This window comes from Larus michahellis, chromosome 9 (assembly GCF_964199755.1).
Source record: "Larus michahellis chromosome 9, bLarMic1.1, whole genome shotgun sequence".
NCBI lineage: Eukaryota > Metazoa > Chordata > Aves > Charadriiformes > Laridae > Larus > Larus michahellis.
Window position 1 is genome coordinate 3,117,462 of NC_133904.1, and position 24,100 is coordinate 3,141,561.

A 24,100-nucleotide genomic window follows, 5' to 3' on the forward strand; every position below is an offset into this window, starting at 1 on the left:
TCGCTGCAGAAGGAAACATCTTGCATAAAACCATGTGAAATCCAAACCTGACGTGGCAGCTGAGTCGAGCCGCCTGCTTACGTGAATCAGAAAAGGAAGTGAAGTGAAACTCATCCTGCATTGCCAGTTGACGAATTTAGAACTTGGCTGCCCCGGTAATTTGGTTAATTCCAAAATGTGCTCCAGTCCAGCTGGGAAAGCGCTGTGAGAACAGCTCCCACAGCACGCAAGGGCCCAGTCACACACCTCAGACTCTCCTGCAATGCTAAAAGGCCCTAAATTGCCTTTGTCCCCAGAGCCACCGGCGCTGCCCCACACGCTCTGGGGGTGACTGCTGCCTGCAGCAGGTGGCCAGGAGCTGCCAGGGCCACCACGCACCACACACGCTGACGTGTCTTCTTGCCAGTCTTCTGACAAGGACAGAAGACACATCTTCTGCAGGACACCAAAGTAGGATCAAAAAGTTTAAATCATTTGCTTTAGAAGGCAGTAGTTTGCTGTCCCACAGGATTTTCTTACTGGCAGCAATGTGGGAAAAAACCACCACATTTGTAAAAGCCATTCAGGGGTTTGACTCGAGACTTTTCAGAGCCTAAATCTTCCTGAAGCTGCCAAACTGTCATGGCAATGAATTGTGGCAGCCCCAAGAAGCTGCACGCCTGGGCTGAGTGAAGGCGGCAACTGTGTTACACGACCCTTTCAGTTCCTTTTCTGGGGGCACTTCCACTTCAGCGTCTTCTCACAACCTGTTCCAAGAAGCTCACTGGCTTCCAGTAAGTAAAAAACCTTCAGGTCAAATCCCAGATCTCCCAAAAAGTGCACCCAACACCACACTGAGTCGTCCCCTGTAATTCTTTATTAGAATCATGGATGAATATATTTTAAATCAATCTAAAAAAATAATGAATCAAGGTACAGTACATGCATAAAATACAAAGTAATTTACAAACAGATCAAAAAAGCATCTTCAGAACTAATACTAGGAGGAGAAATGGATTAAAAACAAGTGACCGACTACAGCAATGCCTTCCGTGTGCCTTACACATCATGAGCACCGCAAGACAGAAAGGTTGGGTACGAACGCAGCTGGTAGTGCCTACCCCGATTTGGATTTTCCAAGTGGGTCATATCAGAGTTTGAGAAACATCCCCTACAATCAGTTAATTCCCTCTAACTGTATAAATAACTGCAGGCATTTATACAACAAACGGTTCTTTTAAATACTGTAGAAACTCAGTGCCTAGAGCCTCCAAATCTCAATCCTAACGCCGTGTTGGGAATAGCACACACTGAGCGATACGCAGGGAGTGCAGCGACAGAAGGCACAGTTCATGTATCCCTGAACAAGCTGATCGAACGGGTGATTTGTACGGAGCGACAGGCCACAGAAGGAAGGCATCCCGTAAGAAAACTACTCCAGATGTTTTTGTTAAAGAACATATACCAAACCACTGGAATAACTTAAAAATACCAGATGAAACAGAACTGAAAACTAAGGCCAGGTGGTGGAAGTTGTTGATTCATCAACTCAAGCATTTGAATATATTAATATATATGGCAAGTATTAATAAATGTGATATGTAATATGTGACAACACCCTTCAAGTCTGTGTACCATGAAGGAAAGAAAGACACACTCAAATCCTGATACCACCAGCACTGTGGAGGCCAAGCCTCAGGCAGCACAAAAACATGCCGCAAGTTCCAGTGTTAGCGTGACCCTTCATTAGTTTCGCAGCTCGTGCTTTCGCTTTCTTCACTAGAGGCACCTCAAAGGGAGTCCCACCAGCGTCCCCCCGGCAGCCTCCCAGCAGCTCTGCCTCACATCACAACCTGCTCTGCAGCAGGGGCCAAACCACAAAAGCTCATTCACAGGTAGCGAGAACCCTGCCGCTTGTTCGCAAGAAATTCTCTTTTCTCCCCCATAATATTCTATTAAAAAAAAAAAATCCTTAACTTGACAATCTGAAGATGTAGCCAAAAACATTTAACTTACATTAAAATTGCACTTCAGAGCAACGGGCATTTCATCAAGCTTTAGATGCAGTATACAACACCTTAAGACAAGGAAATCCTGCCCAGAGATACTTTCCTAGTTAACCTGACGGTAATCATTTTGTCAGGAGCAGAATAACGTCTTCCAGTGCTCACTAAAGGTGTCTGTGCTCTGACTAGCGGGCATCATCTCGGAAAGAGATCAGTTCAGTTCCAAACAATTTACTGAACCAAAACCGACGAGTCGGTGTTGGGAAAATACTGCAGCCACACAGAAGCAATAGATTTATAAACACTGAAATCAAAGTGTTTAAGACATGGAGAAATTCAGAAGGAGTAAGCAGTAACTAAACACAAGAAAGTAACCACGAGAATTACAAATATATTTAAATCTTGGACCTGGGGAATATACACAGCCTTTCAGGAAAGAATGGACAATCCTATATATTCTGACAGCACTGCATCTTTGGTTTGTTTTCAGTGGTTGGAGGGACGTGAATGGGAACCACGTTGTTGCTTGGAGACATATCATTCTCACGTCTGTCGGACATTTGCTTCTGGGAAACAATACGATAGATCTCTGGAAGATGAGAAAGAGCTCGTCATTACACGTACACCGGCAATACACCATCAGAAAGTTAAGTCTGGGGGCAACCAAGCATAAAACGTACAAAGATTTCCCAACTTCCATGGAAATATATAGGTAGTGCGCAGAAGGGTTCACAAGAAGTTCAGCTGTGATGCTTTCTATATTCAGAACATAAAATATTTATATTTTTGCAAAAGAAATTAATTTTTAACAATTGTTTTAGTCCCCTTGAGATAAGGGTTAGTAAATGGACAGAATTCACCTTTTTTTTTTTTGCTAGGAATGAGAAAGTATGTGCCCCATCAGCTCCTTCTGACGGTTCCTAAGGCTCTGAGGACAGTGGTTGCATGTTTGCTGAGGTATCCACAGACAACAAAAAGACTAAGAACCACTCAAAATTTCTCTCTCTGATAGGACTGCAAGGGCAACTTCTTCTCCCTCAGCACGCACATCCCTTATGATACCTTGTCTATCGTCCAAGTGGTTTGAAATCTTCAGAAAAGGTTGAATATTGGGGCCAGAAGGGGAGACTTGGCCCCTTAAGCAGAGCACAAACCCTTTACAAAGTTTGCTGTGTCAGTGTAGCTGAACTTCCAAACTACAGAGAATATGGACTCCAGATGAAGAAATTCCAGCATAAATGAAGAGCATGGGTTAACCTCCTGTGCCTTTCCCAGCACGCTGCTGAGTGGGGGACACTGCACACCTGCACTGAAAGCCTTGCCCAGGTTCCTGGGATTTGTCAGGAGCCGATGGTGCGTGCTGTACATGAACTCAGAGTAGCTACAAGAGACCTTACTTCAGCTGCACAGAAGAAAGAGTACAGCATGTGTAGCACTTCACCCCCAGAAAGGAAATAAAGGATACCAAAAATAGAACATGGGGAACTCACTTGCAAATTCAAGTTTTAAACCTTTAAAGTTTAAAAAAAAAAAAAAAAAGCTTGCTAAACCTCAGTTTAACAAAAGTTTGAGTGTGTTTCAGCTTCAGCAAAAAGCCAACCCTGAACTGACAACACATCTTCTCCTTTGCCCAACGGAAAAGCCTGCTGGCAACAAACGCCCCAGCAGTGCCAAGCTGCAGAGCCCCTGAGAGAAGGAGCCCATCCCACACCCCATTTGCTCCCGCTCACTGCCCTGCCCCAGGGTTTCAGATAAGGGCAGGCTGCGAGGGTGTCCGCGCTCCCCGCCTCCGCGCAGCAAAGCTGGGGAGAGCACAGCTCACAAACAGCTTCTTTTGCAGGTCTGAAGTCTCTTATCAGCTGGATAATGACTGTCCAAGCACGCACCTCGCCTGACCCCAAACCAAGACACATCTTTTCCATCAGAAATTTGTCATTAGTGAGTAGCCTTTGTTAAGAATTTTAATGAGCTGCTGCTTAGGGCACATCCTGACATCATTTCAGTACTGGAAATCAAGCAACCTTGTGCAGAGAAGTCCTCTCTGCTGCCAAGGGCTGATCACACAGCGCCTGCTTTTACAACAATGGGAAGAGACGCCATTGAAGAGCTAAAAAGGGTCCCTGACAAACAAGGCTCGAAAACCTTGCCCTCAATGCAACAAGCCTGCACTGGTGTAAGCTGCCAACACAAACAGAGGCCAAGCGCTCCCCAGGACAAGTAAACGCAAGGCTGCACGCATCCATGGGACTGCTGGCAAAATAAAAACCTCTTACGTAGATACTCCACTCTATCTGTGGAATGTACAAGTAACGTTCACCTTTGCAAGTGGCACCTTGAAAGAATCTGCTTGTTGGGCCTCCAAACTGACAGCTCAAGACTCAGATAGGGACAAAGTGTTCAGAAAAAGGGATTTCACCTATGCAGTTAAAGATCATGTCACCGAGGCAACCAAAGAAGAGCTGCACACGTAAAAGGATTTTCCGATTTCTCCCTTCGAGTTCACTCTTTTTTCCAACAGTCTTACACGTAAGGAACTTCACAAGTTAAATGAATCCCCTGAAATCAGATCTTTAAAGCCACCAGCAACCCCACGTGGGAATCTGCAGCTAGAGATCAGCCTCGGCCCGCGGCAGGCCACTCAACCTTCAGCAGCACCGGAGTGCGGGTGGACGAGCAGAGCTGGAGGAGAGCTGCTCTGCGTTCTTCAGGACAAGTTTTCTGCTCCCTGCCGCAGCTCGCAGTAGACAGGCAGGTTACCTCAAGTGCAGAATGCTGCCCCTTCCTATTCAATAGGAGAAGGCTCTCGCCACCTTTGTTACTGGAAACTCTCTAGGAGTACCTTTGGCAGCAAAAATTCTCAGTTTTCCAAAGAACTTCCTGAACAAGTTCATATTAGTCCCTAACATGAGCTGTCACATACTTCCTTCACCAAGCAAGGACTGGCAACCAGGGTGTCCTCTGTGTAACACCCTCATCTTACAGCAAAGATCTCCAGCAAACAGCCCCGAAGCCTTAAAAACGATCTTAACAGTGTTGATTTCTCTGCTGATAGAGGGTCTATCTCTTCTGTCTCTGGGAATATATTTGAATGACTCCCACTCCCACGGCCTCCCCAGCAGTCCTGCAAGGACATTCAGCAGTTGTACTGCTTGAACCGACTTGCAGCAGCCAGGAATTTGTTGCTCACTGCCCCTTCTCCCTGCTCTGCAGTGCAACCCTTCACGCAGCCCCAGCATACTGCCCTAGGTGAAAGCCTCAATGGCTAAAACCTGCCTTTCCCTGGATCGGCTGCACACTTTCACCACACACAGCCGTGCTGGTGTGAAAGGGGAGGTGGGAACAGCTTAAACCTGCTCTCACTGGGGCAAAATGCCCAGCGGCAAAACCTGTGCTGAAACTGCTCTGCACCGAGGAATGCCAGGCTAATGAAGACATGCGCCTTTTAATGAAGACACTACACTTTATGCTCTGCTCAGTAACTGAATGAGACCTTATTAAGAGCACATTCAGCAGAATGCATCACTGCATAATTGCTAACTGTGCGAGACAGGCCTTGCACTGTAAGAGGGCTGGGAGAAAGTGACACTGCTGCCTCGGAGGAGCTTGTCCAGTCCTTGTCTGCTCAACCTGCACTAGTTTTCATTAATTTTCAGGTGTACAGAGCTAACAAAAGAGGAAATCCCTAGATTTTTTGACATTAGTGTTCTGTGATGTTGTTTCCTTGGAGATGGGATTCCTTAGAGATGAAACTGCAGCAGAATGCAGCATGGGAACAGAGACAGCACAGAGCCAGGCAGGGAACAGAGGCCCGCCAATTTACTTTAAGGATGCTTTATCCTGCTATGAATGCTCAGAGTGGCTCGGATTATAATACCAGTCTCTCCTATTTGCCAGATGATACAAAGCAGCTTTGTGCACACAACAATCAGCCCTTGAAGTCTAGACATCTTGCAACAGAAGAATTTGGATAGGGACCATTACTCTAAGCAAAAGAAGGAAAAGGTCCCCAAAACCTCATCTGGAATCCACAGCAGGACAGGAAGCCCGCTAGATTTAAGACGTACCCCCGCTCTAGAAGTCCTGTATAATATAGGGAAAGGAAAGAAAAGCTTCCTCCCCCTTCTTCCACCCGTAACAGCAGATCACATGCTCACTTAGGTGTGCTACCTATAATGGATTCCTATTTCCCATGCCCAAAGCCATCTATTCACAGTGGCTTAAGCTGAGAATCTAGGTGTGGTTAAGCTTAACACAGACCCTGCTACACCTCCAAGGAAACTACTCTTACACATTTCCATCACTGTCCCAACCAGACCAGCTTCAGCAGGGCTGGAGAAGAAAGGAGTTTTGCTACAGACCTTAGTTGTGACACCCTGTTCAGGAGAGATCTAAGAAGCTGTCTCAAAAGCATGGGGAGCGGCCTGGGATGTCTCTGCGGTGCAGTTCCCGGCACTGCAAATACCAGCAGAGCTGGTGCAGCAGCATGCCCTGCCCCTTCTGTCAGCCACCTCCGCTTGCAGCCTGTGGCAAAGCCTGTTGGCTTTACCAGCTTCCTTCTTCAAAGGACAGAGAGCATTCCACCCGCAGGCACTGAGCTTGGAGGCAGCCTTGCCAAATACAGACTATCCATGATTCTGCAGGGTCAGTCTGAAAACCACATTCCTCAGATGACTGCTCCCCTCTTTCCTTCAAAGCAAATCATTAACAGAAAAAGGCAGCTGGGTAGCGTTATCGAGAAGTTTATTGGCAGAACATACATCCTTAGCATGCCAGTCACAGCCGAGATGGAGCCAACCTGCTGCTAATGCATTATTTACTTCATCTTTATCTCCCTGAAACAGGAGCTCCTGTCTGGAGTGAGCCACATGCCCACTAATCAGCAGAAGTGTTTCTTCCAGCACAGTTGAACCAAGCCCTCCTGAACAAGGATCCTGTCCACAAGCCCAAGAGCTCTTTACCCAAAACACCATCAGAGCAACATGCAGGGAACACTGAAGTTCGTGGAAAAGCAACAGCTTCTGTCAGAGTCCACCAAGGGCAAGTTTTAATTGCTTGTTTTCCCATTACAGACTGCTCTCCCTTACAGAAAAATTAAACCAGTAAAAAAATTAAACCTCTGAGAATTAGAATCAAAAGTAACTTCTGGAATAACAGGTACTGTTGGAAGCATGAGAGGAGAGATAAAGAAACAACCTAGCCTGTGCCCAAGAGGTGAACTTCTTCCCCATGGCAACAGCAGTCTATTGTTTGAGCGTCACACAGCTCTGTGAAAATAAGGCAGCAGCCCAGGGCATGCAGGAAACTTTCCACCTCTTCAGCAGTCACTGTTAGAGAACAGAACGGTCCAACAGGACATGGGGGACAAATAGGTGACCAATTTATATTGGCTCTGACAGCCTGACAGCCACCTCGGGAGGGGATAAACAACGTCTGATATATTTCCAGTTCTGTTTTACTACTGGTGGTGCCGAACGAGTATGAAAGTTAATTAACTAACCTTCATCCGAGAGCCCTGATCTCCTCTGAAAAGTGAAAGCACAGGCAGCAAGGCTGTTCTACATTACACACAGCACGTTGGGCCCAAATCTGACCTCAAAGTTCAGTCTAGGTGCTCCTGAGAGGAGAGGGGCTACCAAGGACACATGCATAAAGGAAGAAGTTTCAGGTTTTAGCAGTTACAAGCATGCAATAAAAAAGTCTTTCTCCTGAAAATCCATGCCCAAATTCATGAGCATTTTTGACAGGACTGTCTTTAGATAGGTGAAGAAAACAGGAAATCCAGGAGGCATCCCAGATACCATCACATTCAGCCACTCCTTAGCCATCCACCCTCTGATGGCATTAGTAGTTAGTCACGTAGGAAGTACGTGTATAAGCTAACACAACTTCTCTCTTCTTTTTTTAATTTGTGCAAGGTTGAATTACAACCAAATGACTACACTGAAGTTAAAAGGGAACCACATGGCTCTGCTGAAGAGGAAACAAACTCATGTTCTAGTCCCAGCGCTGCATGAAGCAGCGAGAAGACAAGCATCCCCACGCACTGTTGATTCATCTAACGCTTACTTTTGTGCTAGTATATGGACAGGTGCACTACTGCTTAGGAACCCGCTGTAAAAACACACAACAGAACCAGAACCTATCAGAGGCCTCTTACAACTAAGGATAAGACAAGAAACACATGGACACAGGCAGATAATACTCCAGCAGGCTAAAAACTCTCTTCACTGCTACCATGTTCATAAAGCATTTCAAACAACTCAAGCAAATGCTACAGAATTTATACTTTTATTACAGTAAATAACTTCCTAGCTGCCTCCTCACCTGCATGTTCCAGTATGGCTAACAAGTCCGTTTTGGTGTGGTTTTAAAAGAATGACTAAATTAGCTGGCAAAGAGAAAAAAAATCCCAAACTAACTAGGTGCCAACATCACAGCAATGAGATCTGATTAGTAGACACACATAGTTTAGAAGTGGGGCCACTGCTTATGCCACGCAGATCATGTCGCCTGGCACATGCTACATTGGGAAGGAGGGAGTTTAAATTTGCAACAGGGCAAAATGTTGGACGCACGCAGTGAAAACGGAGAGACTGCCTGGCACAGCTAGAACAGAGACACGTACTGAAAGAGGAGTCTCTCAGATGTTTTGAAGACCCAGACCAGAGATTTGGAGAGGCATTTGCCACAGCTGGCAATGACAAAAGCTCAAAAATCACACATGCCACTGTTGTCCCACTATGCCCTGCCTACAGCTGATGGGATACACGGCAATACAAAAGCCCCATGAGGCAGCTAGTGATTTCCACACCAGTTTGTGAATTCCTACCCTGTCCTTCATAAGCCATGGTTACGTTATGGTTCCTCACATAGCTGTAGCTGAATATCTCAGACTCTTAACAAGTTTTTCTTATCTTAAAAAGGGTTTAAACAAAAAGGAAGTACTTTATCCACAGAGCATAAAAAAACACAGCGCTCACTGCCATCACATGTTATAGAGGCCAAAAGTTCAGCCAGGACTATTAAATGCAACAACAGTGACTACCCGGCAGCTCAGGAGTCACTACATCTCAGACTACCAGTATTGTTCAAAGGAAGGATCTTTACTCTTTCATCCCTTTTCCCCTGGCAACTGCTATGGTGACCATTTAAAGATGGAAACAAACTAGATTGACTTCTCCTCCGATAAACAACGGCTGTTTTCACTTGATGCTTGCATGAGACAATTTTCTCCCATAGACACTCCCTATACCATACACAAATGGGAACCTGAAATATAAACTAGGCTGACTAGAAACCTGGGGCAGATCAAAGTGAAGAAGGATTCATTCCTGAGTTCAAAGGCTGGCCTTTCAACTATGACACTTTGAAATTGGACTCCAAATCTTATGGCTGTGAAGAATGACTAAATAGCAAAATTTTAAACACTTTATAGGCAAAGAAATGCCTATTTGCATCATATCTGAGCAGCCTTCTGCCATTCCCCCTTGAAACACAAAGCACTAGATGACTCACCTGTCAGAATAGTCTGGAAAGCTGCTTCCACGTTTGTTGAGTCTAAAGCAGATGTCTCGATAAATGACAAACCATTCTTCTCTGTGTGGACAGGAATACTATAATTAGAGGGGTACCTCACATATCTGTCTCCCATCTGGAAGAACTACTCTACCAGATTCTATTTGTGCTGTTCCTGATGAGACACACAGGTATCAAAAAAAGTATAAAAAGCTGTGGGTTCTTCCCCCGCTTAGGTGATCTGAAAGCAAACCACCCAATACCAACATTAGAATTTACACTCATCCTGAAGCACAGGGATCAGGCCAGTGCTGTGTTACTTTGAGGCACATCTTCCTGCATCACCGAAAGTGAGAATTTGTTATACTTTCAAGAATTGTGTGAGGAAGCTTCCTGCATTTTCTTTAATGTCTTAAAGTTTCTCTACCTCCCACCTGCTGGTATGTCATGGCAGCTTATTTAACAGGGCTAGCCCTATCGGGGAATGACAGTCCTCCGCCTGCAGGCAGGGATCCTCACTGGCCATAAGTTCTGCAAATGCAGCTACACATAAGAAACCCAGCTACATTCCTGGATGAAAGAAATTTGGCCTAAAACAAGGCAAGATTTATAGAAATCAGTTATTTTTCACAGATCTTAATTATGCTACACGAGTCAGAAAGCCAGTTTAATGTAAGTCTGTTCAGCCACGGGCACCTGCGTAGTGCTCCAGATCACTTGGTACAAAGGCAGCAATAAACAGGTGCAAAGCTACCATCGTACAAGAAATGTAAACCTCAAGCCATAGGCACAGTTTCCGCAAGAAAAGCCATGCACAGGCAAGAGAATAAACCTGGTTTAAAATTTTCAAGTGCACCTGGCTCATTCTTGAAACCACATCAGCATGCGTGTTCTACAAGGCTTCCTTTTTCACTGAATTAAAAAGAGCGAAACACCAGTGTGTGACACTGAGGAACATCACCAGCAGCACTCTTTTTCCTCCTACCAGCACACTCACCTATCTAAGACCAGGTAGGCAGGTCCCCAGACAGTTAGCACTGGAAAATTATTTTGAGTTCACCAACCTGCAAAAGCTCTGGCCTCATCTGTAGGGACGGCTCTCAGGTGGCGCAAGTCACTCTTGTTTCCCACAAGCATGATTACAATATTGCTGTCAGCATGGTCTCGCAGCTCTTTCAACCATCGCTCTACATTCTCGTAAGTAAGGTGCTTAGCAATGTCATACACCAGTAATGCCCCTACAGCTCCACGATAGTACCTGTGGGTGAAGAGACATGTTAGAGAACCAGCAAGAAACACTATGATTAAAAGTGACAAGTTACTGTGCAATAATGGCAAATAGCTATTACTAAGACAGCTATACAAAAAGATATCCAGGAGCAGGCTACGTGGGACTTGAAGCAGTGAAGTCTAGTATCCAGACTAGCGTCATGCCACAGGACGACCAGAGCAGCCATGACAGCTCAGAGTGTAGGGGGTAAGCCAAGCCCCATGCTTTTTGGGAGAACGCTGCATCCCAAAAATTAAAGTTCTGGAATCTGTGGGGAGCTACTGTCACCTTCAACCTCTGATCCACTCCTAAAAAGTCTCCTCCACCCATCACTGTGGGTGCAGTACGGGCACAGCCCATAGTGATAGAGAGACTTTAGAATGACTCACTGGATCATAAAAACGTTGACCTGATCTATTCCCTATATCAAACGCCAGACCAGAGAGACCAGGTCTTTCAGACCAGAGAGGGGCACAGCAATTCACTCAAAAAGAAAGCGTCTGTGTTCTCCCACCCCACAACTTCCTCCAGCTTTACTTAAATCCAGCTTTTGCTATGCTATTTTTTTTCCATTTAAATAAACAAGCAAAGTGAGCAGTCTTTCTTTAGTGCTACAGGAGGGTTTCTGGTCTTAGGTTACCACTGATAAAACCTCCATGAACACTGATATTACTTTATCAATCGCTTGCATTGAAATGAGTCTCTTGAAGCTCTTGCGTTCCAGGCTTGAAATGCCTCCAGTTACACATCATGAAAGCACTGAGAAATAAATCAGTTTGTGCAGGGACACACTCTTATCAAGTTTCTGGACTGAATATTTAAGCTTCCTTCCCCCATAGGTTGTGGATATTACACGATAAAATATAAACACCCCCTGTTGCAGCTTCTGAGGAATCAGAAAGGCCCAAAATTATCCTCTTCAGCCACACAAGCTATCACTTACGCTGATGTTATAGCTCGGTATCGCTCCTGCCCTGCTGTGTCCCATATCTGAGCCTTTATTGTCTTCCCATCGACTTGGATGCTCCTTGTTGCAAACTCTACTCCAATGGTGCTTTTGCTTTCCAAGTTAAACTCATTGCGAGTGAATCGAGACAGAAGGTTACTCTTGCCTACTCCAGAGTCTCCAATAAGTACAACTACAAGACAAAAATGACATGAGAATCAGATTCCAGATGTAGATAATACATTGACAATCACCTGCAATAAACATTTATTTCCCAGAATGAAGCATGAAGGAAAAGAATGGCAAAACCACCACCCTCATCATGGGTCTACTGTCCAAGTGTTGATATTTCTAGAGAACCAGAGCTGCCACATTCACCAGCATTTTGAACAGACATTAGACTCAACTTTTACTTATTACGTTTCAGTCTCCTTTTCCCAGCATGGAAGAACATTCCTCCTACAGGAAGAATATACATGGCTGCCACTGCAAGTGTCGGGGACAGTTTGGATTTCACATCCTTGTAAGCTAGAACTAAAAAACACCACCACCACCAAAAAAAAAAACCAAACACACCACCCAACTGAAATCAGTTTTGCTGGAGAAGTCCAAAATGCAGGCCAGGCAGCAGACTGCCTGCATTTTGCACTCTTCATAGAAGAGAGGTTTCCCACTGGGCAGAAAAATTTGTGAATGAAAAAAAGAACCACCAACCCCCCCCAAAACCACCATCACCCTGATGGACAGTTTAAAAATGTTAACTGAGCCACAGCACTCTGCCGTTCCGCAGTCCTTCGCTGCTGCTGTGACCCCTGGACACTTTAGGCCAGAGCCTGAAACTGCTCTAAAATGCTGCCGGGGTATCGCTGGGCCTCAGAACTATAACCATCCACTCCCCCTTCCACAGCTCAGCTTGACTCATCACAGCACCAGTGCCAAGGAAGCTAACTGGAAGGATTCAGCTATGCTCGACAAGAGATTGACAGAGGGCTCAAAGTTCAGTTTCTACAGGAAGAAAAGTGTCACGAGGATTCACTGCAACATCCTGTAATGCTGAGTTGAAAGGTGCAAGTTGAACTGTAACTTAAAACTCACTACCAAGATGCAGGCCACTGGATGAAACACATTCACACCCCTGAGGCACACCAACAGGAGCCCCTCGGGATGATCTTATGCCCTTAACGAAGATAAGGTACTGAACTGGTAACAGAAGGAAATGGAGGAAAAAAGAGGACAAGTAAGATCCTTGAGAAGAATGACCCAGAACCTTAAAGTTCAGCAGTGAATCAAGGCCAGTCGAACCAAAAGAGCGTACGCTCAGGTGACAAAAAAAAAAAAAGTGTTGTTACTATGCTTATATGCTTGTTTTGAAAAAAACAAAGATACTTGCTCAGTAACATACATCATTTAACAGTTAAGACTGCAATACAGTGTTAAAAGATTCTGTGTGGTACAACAGAGGAATGAGTGCACCAAACACACTTCAATCACATGAGGAAACCCCCCACTGAGTCTTAGTCTCGCAGCGCAAATACGCCCATCTGCTGCTGCACCACACGGCAGCCCTCTGAACACCGTCTTCTATTTAAATAATGCAAAACAATTCTGACGAACAGAATTTGCTCTGACTGTAAGGGCAGAGAAACACCTTTTAAACACCCTCCATAAAATGAAAACTGCAGCAAATGCTAGCTTTAAACATGGCCTTGTAGAGAACACTTCGTCAAAATAAACATCTTTGCAGCTTCCTCTGCCAGCTGACTCAGCGCGCAGCCAGCCAAGCTACAGAAGTTGCATAAAGCACAGAGTGTCTGTTAACCACTTCTGTTTATGAAGACCACAAGTGCAGGTAAGGTGGCAAGCACATACGCTGACTGCAAACAGGGTTCTGCTTTCCTACGTGCCAGGTCAGCCCTGTTGGGTGTCAGCTGCCCTGACACAGCCGAACAGCTTTGCTGGCAGGGAAGGTGATGAAGTGTAATACATTTTGTGTGGGGGGACAGGGCATGTAATTGCATCATCACCACCTGGCAAACTGCCATGGCTTTCCTCCTTCATTGGCAAATAAGTTCTCCAATACTATTTTGGCAGGTTTAGGCCACAGTTTTAGATGACATCATATTTGTATACGCTGGGACGTGTTACAAAAAGTCCCTAGGAGGCAAAAGTTGTCTTCGCACCCCTCAGTCCTGCTATCACCCAGCATTAGCTTTGGCAGCGGCCAAAAACTTCTCTAAACAAGAAAAGCAATCTACACACATAATTTCCTTTTCGCAACAGGATGCACCATATACCTGTTAAGTATTCCCCTCAAACAGATTTTTGTTGTTCGGTGCATATTTCAAAGCACAGCTTAAAGTCATTTAACAATAGACTCATGATTTTAATTCCTCTGCCTCTTTTTTTCCTTACCTTGTCTGAATCCCATGCTGCTTATGTTCTGAATGGTTTCCAGCACCAGATTAATATGTCCCAATTAAAAGGGGAAAATATTAGACTTTCCTCCTTGAAGTCAGATATTTCCTCAACTTAACCGGGCTACTGCAGCTCCTCCTGAACACAGACACAAGAACCACTTGCAATGTCAGCAAGCGCCTGAGATTCCTCACACTTTCTGCATTTCTGTCCATCTGAGCAAGTATCACTCTTTGAATACAATTACAAACTGAAACAACTTTAGCAGCCTTATCAAACCACTTTGTTTTGATATTTTATACTACACAATGTTCCCATGTATTATATTCTTAGCATAGAAATAAAGTAGGAATGACTCTGGATGCCTGAGTCCCATTCTAACTATCCCAGGCAAACAGTTTCTGGGAGGGAAATGACACTATCTACTTCCATGTTAAAGCTAATTGTTCCTGCACACACGCTTTTATTGGGCTTTTCTTCCAGCAACTCACTCCTAATGGTTAGAAATTGCCTTCTAATTTCCAGAAGAAATTAGTGGTCAGCTGATGGTGGTGTTCATGTGCCAGCATTGTCCATTAGCTTATTAGTTTCTTCTCCCAGTGGTGTTTATGCTGGGGTATTTACAGAAAGCAACCGCATCTTCTCTCAGCTTTGTTCTGCTAGCTAAATAAGCCAACCTCTCAAATATTTCCTTACAAACAGACTGTCCATTTCCCCAAACATCTTCCCTGTGAGTTTTTAAATTTCTTTTCCATGCAGTGAGAAGAACCACGCACATCATTCTAGGTGAGATCTCCCTGTGATGTATACAGGGACTTTAATATTTCCATCTCTACTAGGCACACCTTGAGCTGGAATTATCTTTTCCTGACCTTGATGGCTCAGTCTGCCTGTGGTCAGACCTAATTGTTCTAGCTTTTAGTTGGCAAGCTCTTACTTTACCAAATTCCTATGAATCCCAGATGCAAAACCTTACATTCGGAAGAACACTCAGTTTGGAGGACTGCAGTCTTCATCAGCACACAGCCCTTCCAGTGCTGCGCTCCACCTTTCTCCTGTTCCACCCAACTTCACGTCAACAGCAAATTCCTTTACTACATCAGCACTGGAAGGAGGAATGACTGGAGGAAACGTTTACGCAAGTTCAGCCACAAGACCTATTCTTGAAAACCTCCATCAATATCCTCCTTCGGACCAGCAATTCCCTTACAAAAGCAGCACCTTAGAAAGCTTCGCAGTCATGGGAGATTTGTATTGGCACATCCTGAAAGTCATGAAAATGATCTCCCTGCCCCAGGTGACTACAACTAGGCAGGTCATTCTTACTGGTTTAGTGATGTGCCAGTTCAATACTTGCAGCCACATGCTTTAAATCAATGCATTTGAGCATCTACAGCACTACCACCCCAAAGATTTAAGACAAGCATCTGGGGGGAGGGAAGGGAAAAAGAAAAAAAAAAAAAAAGAAAGAAAAATGAGTTTGAAGTCCACACTACTGTATAAATTTCATTCTGTAATTCCAGTTTTATTTCTGTAGAAGACCAAAATAAGAATTCCATTTCCTAAGTTGTATGAAAAGCAATTTAGAGAACTACATCAAGAAAGGATTATTAATTTTTCACCAACATTACAGCTCACTCACCCAATTTTTATTCCTGTTAAACCTCTAACTTAGTTGAAATTTTCAGAAAATACTTTTAATTATCTCATGAAATCTGTTATTGACAACCTAATCAGGTTGAAAATAGGAAGTCCAGCACCCCTAGCTCGTATTGTCTATGGTAAAAATTACTACACAAGTTGCATGTTCCACAATCTAAAACAAGTAGACCAGCACTAAGGGATTACAGTGTCTGAAAACACTCGTCTCTGCATTGAGCTCTGCTATTAACAGACATATAACTAAAGAGCCTGGACACATCTTCATGAGTCCCAGAAGAACCTGCTGATCAACACCTCTGCCTGCCCACTTCAGTTGGAATTTAAAGAAAACATGAACAAGATGACCTGATTCTACACCTTGTAGGTAGCTGGTGATAAACTTAACACGATCATGTCTTATATGAATCTCCCTCCTCACCTGTGCCTGTTTTATTCACCCATTCCCCGTCACAAAGAGAGTGGGCATCTCAAAGGCACTTTGGGGTAGGGGTCATTCATTACCTGTACATATAACACGTAACGCAGAGCTGGGACTACAGACACCTCTGTAGTAAAATGGCTAAGCCAGCAGGTTTACTATAGCACCAAAGTGCCTCCACACCTAACGCAGGGAAGGCACAGGGCTTGCTGCTGTTATAAAAACCAAGAGGTGTCATGCGACCACTTTTCCTTACAAATTTCCCTACACAAAACACACAAGGAAAAAACGTGTTTTCTAAAACCCAAACCAACAAGTTTGTTCAGTTTCAGAGCATTTCACCAATGTCAAAGGGAGAAGTTGGAGAAATGAACATAATGCAAAGTAGGAAGCAGATAAATCAAACTGGAGTTTTTACTAACAATAAGCTGAATGTCACTACAAGACAGGTCCATGTTCAGAAATAAGAAGTCTGACCCCAAATCCAGAGTTCCAGATGGTCAAGGTGCAGACAATCCTCTTGAGCTTTGTCCATAGAAAACACAGAAAACATCTTCTGCAAGTGAGGGTTACTTTGATAACTACTTATCTATTGCAAGTACATTACTTCAATAAAAAAAGTTAAAAGTTCCTTCCTTTAAGCCAGGCTTAATTTATTAAGTAATAAAGTAATATCCTTATATCACCATTATTTCTTCCTCACATTAAAATCAGAGCAAGATTTCTACAAACTGGAATTCATAGGTCTTGCATATCCTCAAGTGCAGCACTGGGAACAGTAGGCACTGCTCTCAGCTAAACCCAAAAAGTACAAAAGAATACAAAGACACGGGTAGCTGGACAAGAAGAATTTACCAGAAAGCGTCTTTTTACAAGCTAGGCTTAGGCTCTAGCATATGCTGAAGTGTTGCAACAGAGTCAGGAGCCGGGTATTTTGTAACAGGTACTGTGATTTTATGGTAGGGCAGCATAGGTGGGCTCAGCTTACACCCACCAGCAGCCAGCCAGATTTTGATGTACAGCTGCCGTCAGTGGCTGACAGGACAAAACCAGAGGTCTCACGTGAACAGATGCGTGGCACTTCAACTCAAGAGCAGTAAAAGACAGCTAGACTACAGGACACCACCCAATTATTTTAAACCAAGTCAAACACTGAACTCAGTCCCACCAACCTAACATGTCCCTTCAAGTTCATAAACCCAGAACTGTCCTACTGGATTAAGTGTCTTCTAGACCAACACCCAGCCCGACTGTCAAAACTTGATGTCTGAGAAACACTATGTGCAACAGAACAAACAGGCTAATCTTTGTCCTAGCAAGCCCTTACCATCTTCAAACAAGCAATACCTTCAGACTTGCCATCGTAACCATCTCACTGAAACACCCCAACAGACATTCTTCTTCCTCTATAAATGCGTGCAGTTTTTCAAATGCATTTACAGTATGTATAGCAATGCACCACTGCAAAATTTGCATATACATCTGCAAGACTTTATGTCCTTTTGTTTTCGCCTACTGCTCAATAAAAGAAGCATTACAGATATCCAAAAAAATTATGAAACAGTAGATACTTTCCCTATTGGCCATTGTCACTCACTGTTTTAATTTTGATAAAGTTGTACATCACTTCAGTATAAGGGATATGAATCCATTAGGTGTCTCTTCCAATTATTTTGATGCCCTTCTCCATCTTTTTAATTCTACAATATCCCTTTCAAAATGGGTATGCCCGCCCTGCCTACATTTGCCCTCAAACCCTAAGATGCTCATGTCTCAGATTCAAACATCAGCTTAATGTTCCCTCTGAGTTCTCACTTGATTTTCCAAGAGTTTTTACCTACCTCTTGTCCTTTTGACCAGTGCCTGGTAAGGAGATATTAATTTCAGAGACCTACTCACAGTAATTTCAAGAGCATTCCGGAGCGGTGACAGCTTGTTTAGAAGCACCATCACCTTTGGGAAGTTACAAAAGTTTCCACAATTTGCATTACTCTGTATTTGTTATGTTATTTCAGCTGCCACATTAATCCCAGTTATGTGACATTGCATCAACTTCCTGCAGTCTACTTTAGCTTTGGAAAACCTGAATCACTCATCTTCACAATACCATTTCCATAGCATTCCCTGTGCTCCCAACAGCTTCTATAAACTAAACGGAAAAAGCTTTAGGAGGAACAATCAATTAAACTAGCTTTGAACTTTTCTATATAACTGGATCCTAACTGAATTATTTCCCAGTTATATAAGGAAGCAGGTCTAATAAAAGACAGGACCTCTCCCAACAAACTCTGCGTCACTGATATTCCCAGGCTTTCGCAGCTAAAACATTAATTATAAGCGCACTGACAGAATTGTATGAACACGTAAAAGTAGTGCAATGGTTTTGATAACTTGTACACATAAGTACCTACAGTAAGATTGCTTGATGCAATTAAACCAGTGGTCAGCAAGGCCCTTGCCAATGCCGCAAGCTGAGAAAAGAGGCCCTTCTTGGGACTTCCTGATTTGATTTTAACAGCAGTAGAGATGACTGATTTACAGTTAGAAATAATACCACTTTCCACATGGCAATTGGCTAAAACAGGCAACAAAAAAAATGCAATTCCTCAAAGTTATTACAGGAGCTTAAAGGTACAGGAAAAAAAAAAATCACTGATGTTTTCCTTTACCTAAATTTCATGATGACAAGCACTGGGTCTCTCATCATTACAATGTAACAAGCAATACTCTAAATCCCAAATTCAAATTTACAATACCATATTGCAATAAACAATACTTTTTACAATACTTTGCTTGCTTTCACTGTAGGATTTAAAAAAAACCCAGATAGTCAATTTCAAAACGTCAGCATTTCCGCAGATGTTTTACAGCATGCTTTATGAACCTTTACAACAGGCTGGTATTTTACTCTGCAGGGAGTGAAAACTCAGTAGTTAACTCCAACTGCAGCATTTTAACCCAACTTGCTGCTGTATGGCAGAGCAGAGGGGCACGGGTCCTGGAAAACAAGGTATTCCTGCCCTTCTCTGCCGGGTGCCGCAGGAGGTGCCAGGCCAGGGCCCGAGACAGCAGGTGTGAAACAGCAGTTACAGTCAGCCCTCTTGAAGGGCTCAGAATACAGAAGGCGGCAAATAAACCTACTTTATTAAATTAGCTGCATCGTCTACCAACACTAAGCATATAAGTCATTCACTTTACAGTCCTATTTAATAGCTGGAAAAGGAAGCCGTCCTTACCAACCCTGGGCATCCTGGCTGGTGATCTCTGCCCGCCGCCCAGCCTGGCATCGCCTCAGCCCCGTGGCGGAGCAGAAACCTCGGACAAGCCGCAGCCACGCCGGATCCCCGCGGAAACCAGCCCGAACCCGACGTTTCGGGGTGCGCGCTCCGGGGCAGGCAGCGAGGCCCGGCACACCCTCGGCCATCGAGCTCCAGAACCACCCGAGCAGGGCTCGGCCGGGCCCGCCGGAGCACTGACAAGGCCGGAGCACTGACAAGGCCCCCACCGCCTTAAGGGAGCGGCAACGGGAGCGGCAACGGGACCCGCCTGCGGGCCCAGGCACCTCTCGCCCTTCCCCGGCGCTGCGAGGGAAGCGGCGGCGAGGCGGGGGCCGGCTGAGGCGGCGGGGAGCGGCCCCCGCCCCGCCGTGGGGAGGCCGCTCCCCGCCCCGCCGTGGCCAGGACCCCCTCCAGAAGGTGACCCCTCCGGTTGCCATGGGGAGGAGCCGGCGCGGCCCTTACCTTTGAAGAGATAGTCGTACTCGTCGTCGCGGGTGCCCATGGCGGGGTGGGCCGAAGCGCGGCGCAGGCCGAGGACTGGGAGCGGGAGCGGCAGCCGGACCCTCCCTGCAGCCGCCGCGGCGCTTCCGCCCTCCGCGCTCTGCCCGCCCACCGACAGGTGCTTCCGGGGCAGCGCCGCCGCAGCACAAACTGATTCCGGGGTAAAGCCGCCCGCTCCCGCCCACACTGGCCGTAAAGGGACGGTGCCGGCAGAGCGGGTGGTCCCGCAGACCCGCCCGCAGACCCGCCCGGACAACACCGGTCGCCCACCCACCCGGCGGCTACGGCCCGGAAACGGCTGCGGCGGGAGCGCGGGGGACGGCGGCAAAGGGACTAGTGGCGGCTGAGAGAAAAAGTAAGTGAGTGGTTCCATGGTGTAATGGTTAGCACTCTGGACTCTGAATCCAGCGATCCGAGTTCAAATCTCGGTGGAACCTGATGCTTTTTGCCAGCCTTCTCCTTTTTTTTTTCTTTTGATCTCCTTTGACCAAATTACGGCCGGACACGCTCCTCGCATCCCCCCGGGTTCCTTCACATACAGAGCTGTCCCCGCCGCACCTCACCTCTTGGCTGGCGCCCACCAGCCCTATCTATCCCCAGCAAGGGTGTGGATGCCCTCCTAGCTATGCAGGCAGGCGATGGCTCCCACCCCGGGGCTGCCCGGGACCCCACTGCGGTTTGGGTTGGGTTAGTGGGAAGCCCCCCCAGGTGTCACAGATCCGTCCTGCATAGTGGGCCGTGAGCAGCGTGTGAAGCCCACAGAGCTCATGGTGGAGCTGAGAAGCTCACGAGGTGCAAAGAGGCTGCGAGCGTGAGCCCCTTCCCCACCGTCACACTGCTGCACACCCCGCTTCTCCCTTCCCAAAAGCCAGTCACTCGCCTGCCCCTGTGCTGGGGGAGACACCAGCTTTGTCATCAGCTTCCCTTGGCACAGGCCTGAGTCTTAAACAGAAAAGGATAAAAACTGTGTTTGTGTCAAGATGATTAAACCAAAGCTCTTGAAACTGCTCTTTTTCCACCAGCTTGCCCTTAGCAGCAGCAGTACGTCGCCATCTCTGCAGTCAGGGGCCGTGTTATCATTCCTGTGCATGGCGAGGAACCCCCAGGCATCGGCGTCAGCGCTGCGCATCAGTTACCGTCTGCTGGAACGATAATGAGCCATAACGTGATCCTCTGTGCTTAAGCATAAATAGTTCACGCTGCCTCAGAGCTTCTAAGCGGAGAAAACAGAGCACTAACAACACAGGCACGCGACGTGTGACCAGGATGTGTGACCAGGATGTGTGACCACGCTGCCGGCGGAGGCTCCCCGGGAGCACACGGGTGAGGTCAGAGATAGGGGTCTGGGCTCACTGCATGTCCTGCCACCAGCCTACGGCGTGTCCTGGCAGAACGTGTGCCTCCAGCCTCTCGCAGGTGCACAAACCCCCCTGAGCATTCGAGGCATCACGTCCTCGGGACACCATTCCCATGTCCCATGGGAATAATTGCGTGTGCCTGTTCCATAAGGGCATTGCAAGGCCAGACCCCACAGGAGCAGAGAGCACTCTGGTAGTGTAGCGGTGAGGTCTGTAGGAGTCTGCTTCGTCTCTGAATTCATCCTTTTTATCTCCAGACGAACCAAGAACACCCAAAATCTTGAGACTGAAAATGCTCGTCATGCTCCTGCCACCCTTCTCAGAAGTTATCCTACTGCATCGAGTAGCGCATTAAAATTGGTAATGGATACTTGTATGTGTAGAGGCTGGGGCGTATTTATAACTCTGTAGCTAAGGTTTCCTTCTTACATCCTATTTGCCATTCTCCATTGAACTTTGTTGTCAAAACACTATTCATATAATCATAGAATGGTTTGGGCTAAAAGGGACCTTAAAGATCATCTAGTTCCAGCTCCCCTGCCACGGGCAGGGACACCTCCCACTAGACCAGGTTGCTATTAATTTTCACTTGACGTTTCTCAGGCCTGGTTTCATCCTCCAGAAATGCTATTAGTTCTAAAAAAATCAAAATAACACAGATGAAGTATTTTTAGTCATCCTCTGGTAAGAGCTGTTCTCCTTTTTGTGTTTTGGATTTTGTTTGTGAGCCTGGAAACACCCTTTATTTACATTTTTCATATGCGTAAGCGTTACTTCCGCTTGCATCAAATTGCAGATGTTCCTCATCTGGAACTGGCTCGCCCTACGCAAGACTTTAGGGAACAAAGTGAGGACAATGCCTTTTCTGGCTGAGCTAAAAATCACAGCCCCTACACTGCTGTACCGCTGTCACGTGTTGAACTTACGAAGCAGAGGCATTTTTACCAATCACACATTGTAACATGAAAATTGCAGCAGATTGCCATGTATATGAGCAGCAGCAGGGGTTATTTCTAGCCAAGCCCGTTTAAATGCATTTGATGGTTTATAATCAGGTTCTTCATGGTGCAGAGAGGCAAAACTGAACCAGCAGAAAGAACTTTGCATCTTAACAGGAGTCAACTTACAGCAGGGCACGAGGATAGCGCTGGACTAGCCAGGAGCTCCAGAAATTGAAGTCTTACATTCTGTTCAGTCCTGGGTTAATTTTGTTGCTGATCAGGTAAGCCCCACATGAGAATATACAAGCCCTCAGGAAGTGTCGCTCTCAGCACAGGCTGTTTTTGGCTGCTCTGCTCTTTCTCTGTGCCCCCTCCTGGAGTGTGCTGCAATAGTTAGGGGGTGCCCTGGGACACCTCCCGTGCATATGAAACATGGCCAAAAAGCAGAGGTCGGGCCTGAAATAACAGAGGACTGTGAGCTCTTCGACTGACAGTTTTTAATGTGAGAACAGCCATTCAGCACTGGCATTTCTGCTGCGTTAATTGCCATTAGTGTCATCCTTGCGGGAACACTAAATTCATTGCAAACCCTGAATTAGCGCGCTCTCGTAATTCTTCAGTTTGTACTTAGGCACAACCATTTGCGGAGGCAGCACGTTCCAAGCAACTGGAGCAGAGACAAGGAATGATCCTCAGCTGGCCCTTGGATGTTCAATTTAGCGAAGAAAAGAAGCAGAGGTCACACTCATAACTGCGTATTTATGGTTCTGTTCTGGAAATTCGTACAGCAGCTGCCAAAAAGGCCCCAGCTTTTGTCTCAGCAGCACCATTAACGTGCAGATGTGCGTCAGGGCTATCAGCTCCGAGCTGCTCAGCCCCAGGCGCTGGGCATCAGGCTCTCCCCACGCCTGATTCTCCCTTCATTCTCCCACTTCCCTCCTGCCACTGGCTCCCGAGACCCTGAGAGAAATCCTGGCCTAATTAAGGGGAAAATTTACCACCATCTTTCATGGTTGTAGCGATCCCACAACAAGGTCAAGGTCTCTTTGCAGAACACACCAGTGGTATTTGACATGGAAATAGAAGAATGTGAAACAGGGGTGGCCAGTATTTGCTGCTGGTCCTGGTTTTTCTGGCTCTGAAATCCCTGCTCGCACTTTGCAAAGCCCATCGCTTTGTGAAGCTCAAGGAAAGATTTGGCACTGGAAGCCGCAATAATTCAAAATTGTCCTCGAATGGCTGTTGACCCAAATTCCCGTTTCCCAGATGAAAGGAGCCACTGGCTTCCCCAGGGCAGAAGGCAGGAAGGACAAAAGCGAAGGCCCAGAACTTACTCTGTTTTATCAGAGGAGAAATATTTCCTAAGGGGGAAACCCAATCAATACTTTGCAATTTTCTAACAATCCATGAATCATTGCAATTATGCAGAGATAATTCAAGCTTTCCAATCCAGCTGCTAAATTAGAGAAAAGCATACTCTTAGCACTCACTACCCCCAGCTTGACATGTCAGTCAGAAAAAAATCCTTCAAATATAAAATCTGTCCACTGAAATTATAAAACCCCTCTCCTTTTAAAACCCTGGACCAAACTAAAGGGTCTACGATGTAGGAGTAATTCCATGACAGAGATAGCAGTAATGAAAATGCATGGAGTTGACAGGAATTCTTCTGTTAATAACTTGAATTCCAGCATGCTCTGTATTCTTTTTCTAGCTCTAAGAAAAGAATATATAAGAAGACATGGACCCAATCAAAATTACTTTCGACATCAGCCTTTTCTTTCCTACCCCTGGCGCTGGAATAAAAAAGG

General features: G+C 45.8%; 1 protein-coding gene and 1 non-coding gene across 2 annotated transcripts; one reads left to right on the forward strand and one right to left on the reverse strand.

Annotated features, from left to right (window-relative positions):
- Positions 1 to 834: 834 nt before the first annotated feature.
- RAB11A (RAB11A, member RAS oncogene family) lies at positions 835 to 20,253 on the reverse strand. Its single transcript, XM_074600016.1, has 5 exons — positions 19,952 to 20,253; positions 11,714 to 11,909; positions 10,565 to 10,758; positions 9,501 to 9,581; positions 835 to 2,574 (listed from the first exon to the last, which is right to left on the reverse strand). Exons 1-5 carry the CDS (start codon positions 19,989 to 19,991, stop codon positions 2,435 to 2,437), a joined length of 651 nt encoding a protein of 216 aa, XP_074456117.1. The 5' UTR covers positions 19,992 to 20,253; the 3' UTR covers positions 835 to 2,434.
- Positions 20,254 to 20,355: 102 nt separating this feature from the next.
- Positions 20,356 to 20,427, forward strand: TRNAQ-CUG (transfer RNA glutamine (anticodon CUG)). The gene has a single exon. It is a non-coding gene; the product is annotated as a tRNA-Gln (tRNA).
- The last annotated feature ends 3,673 nt before the right edge of the window (positions 20,428 to 24,100 follow it).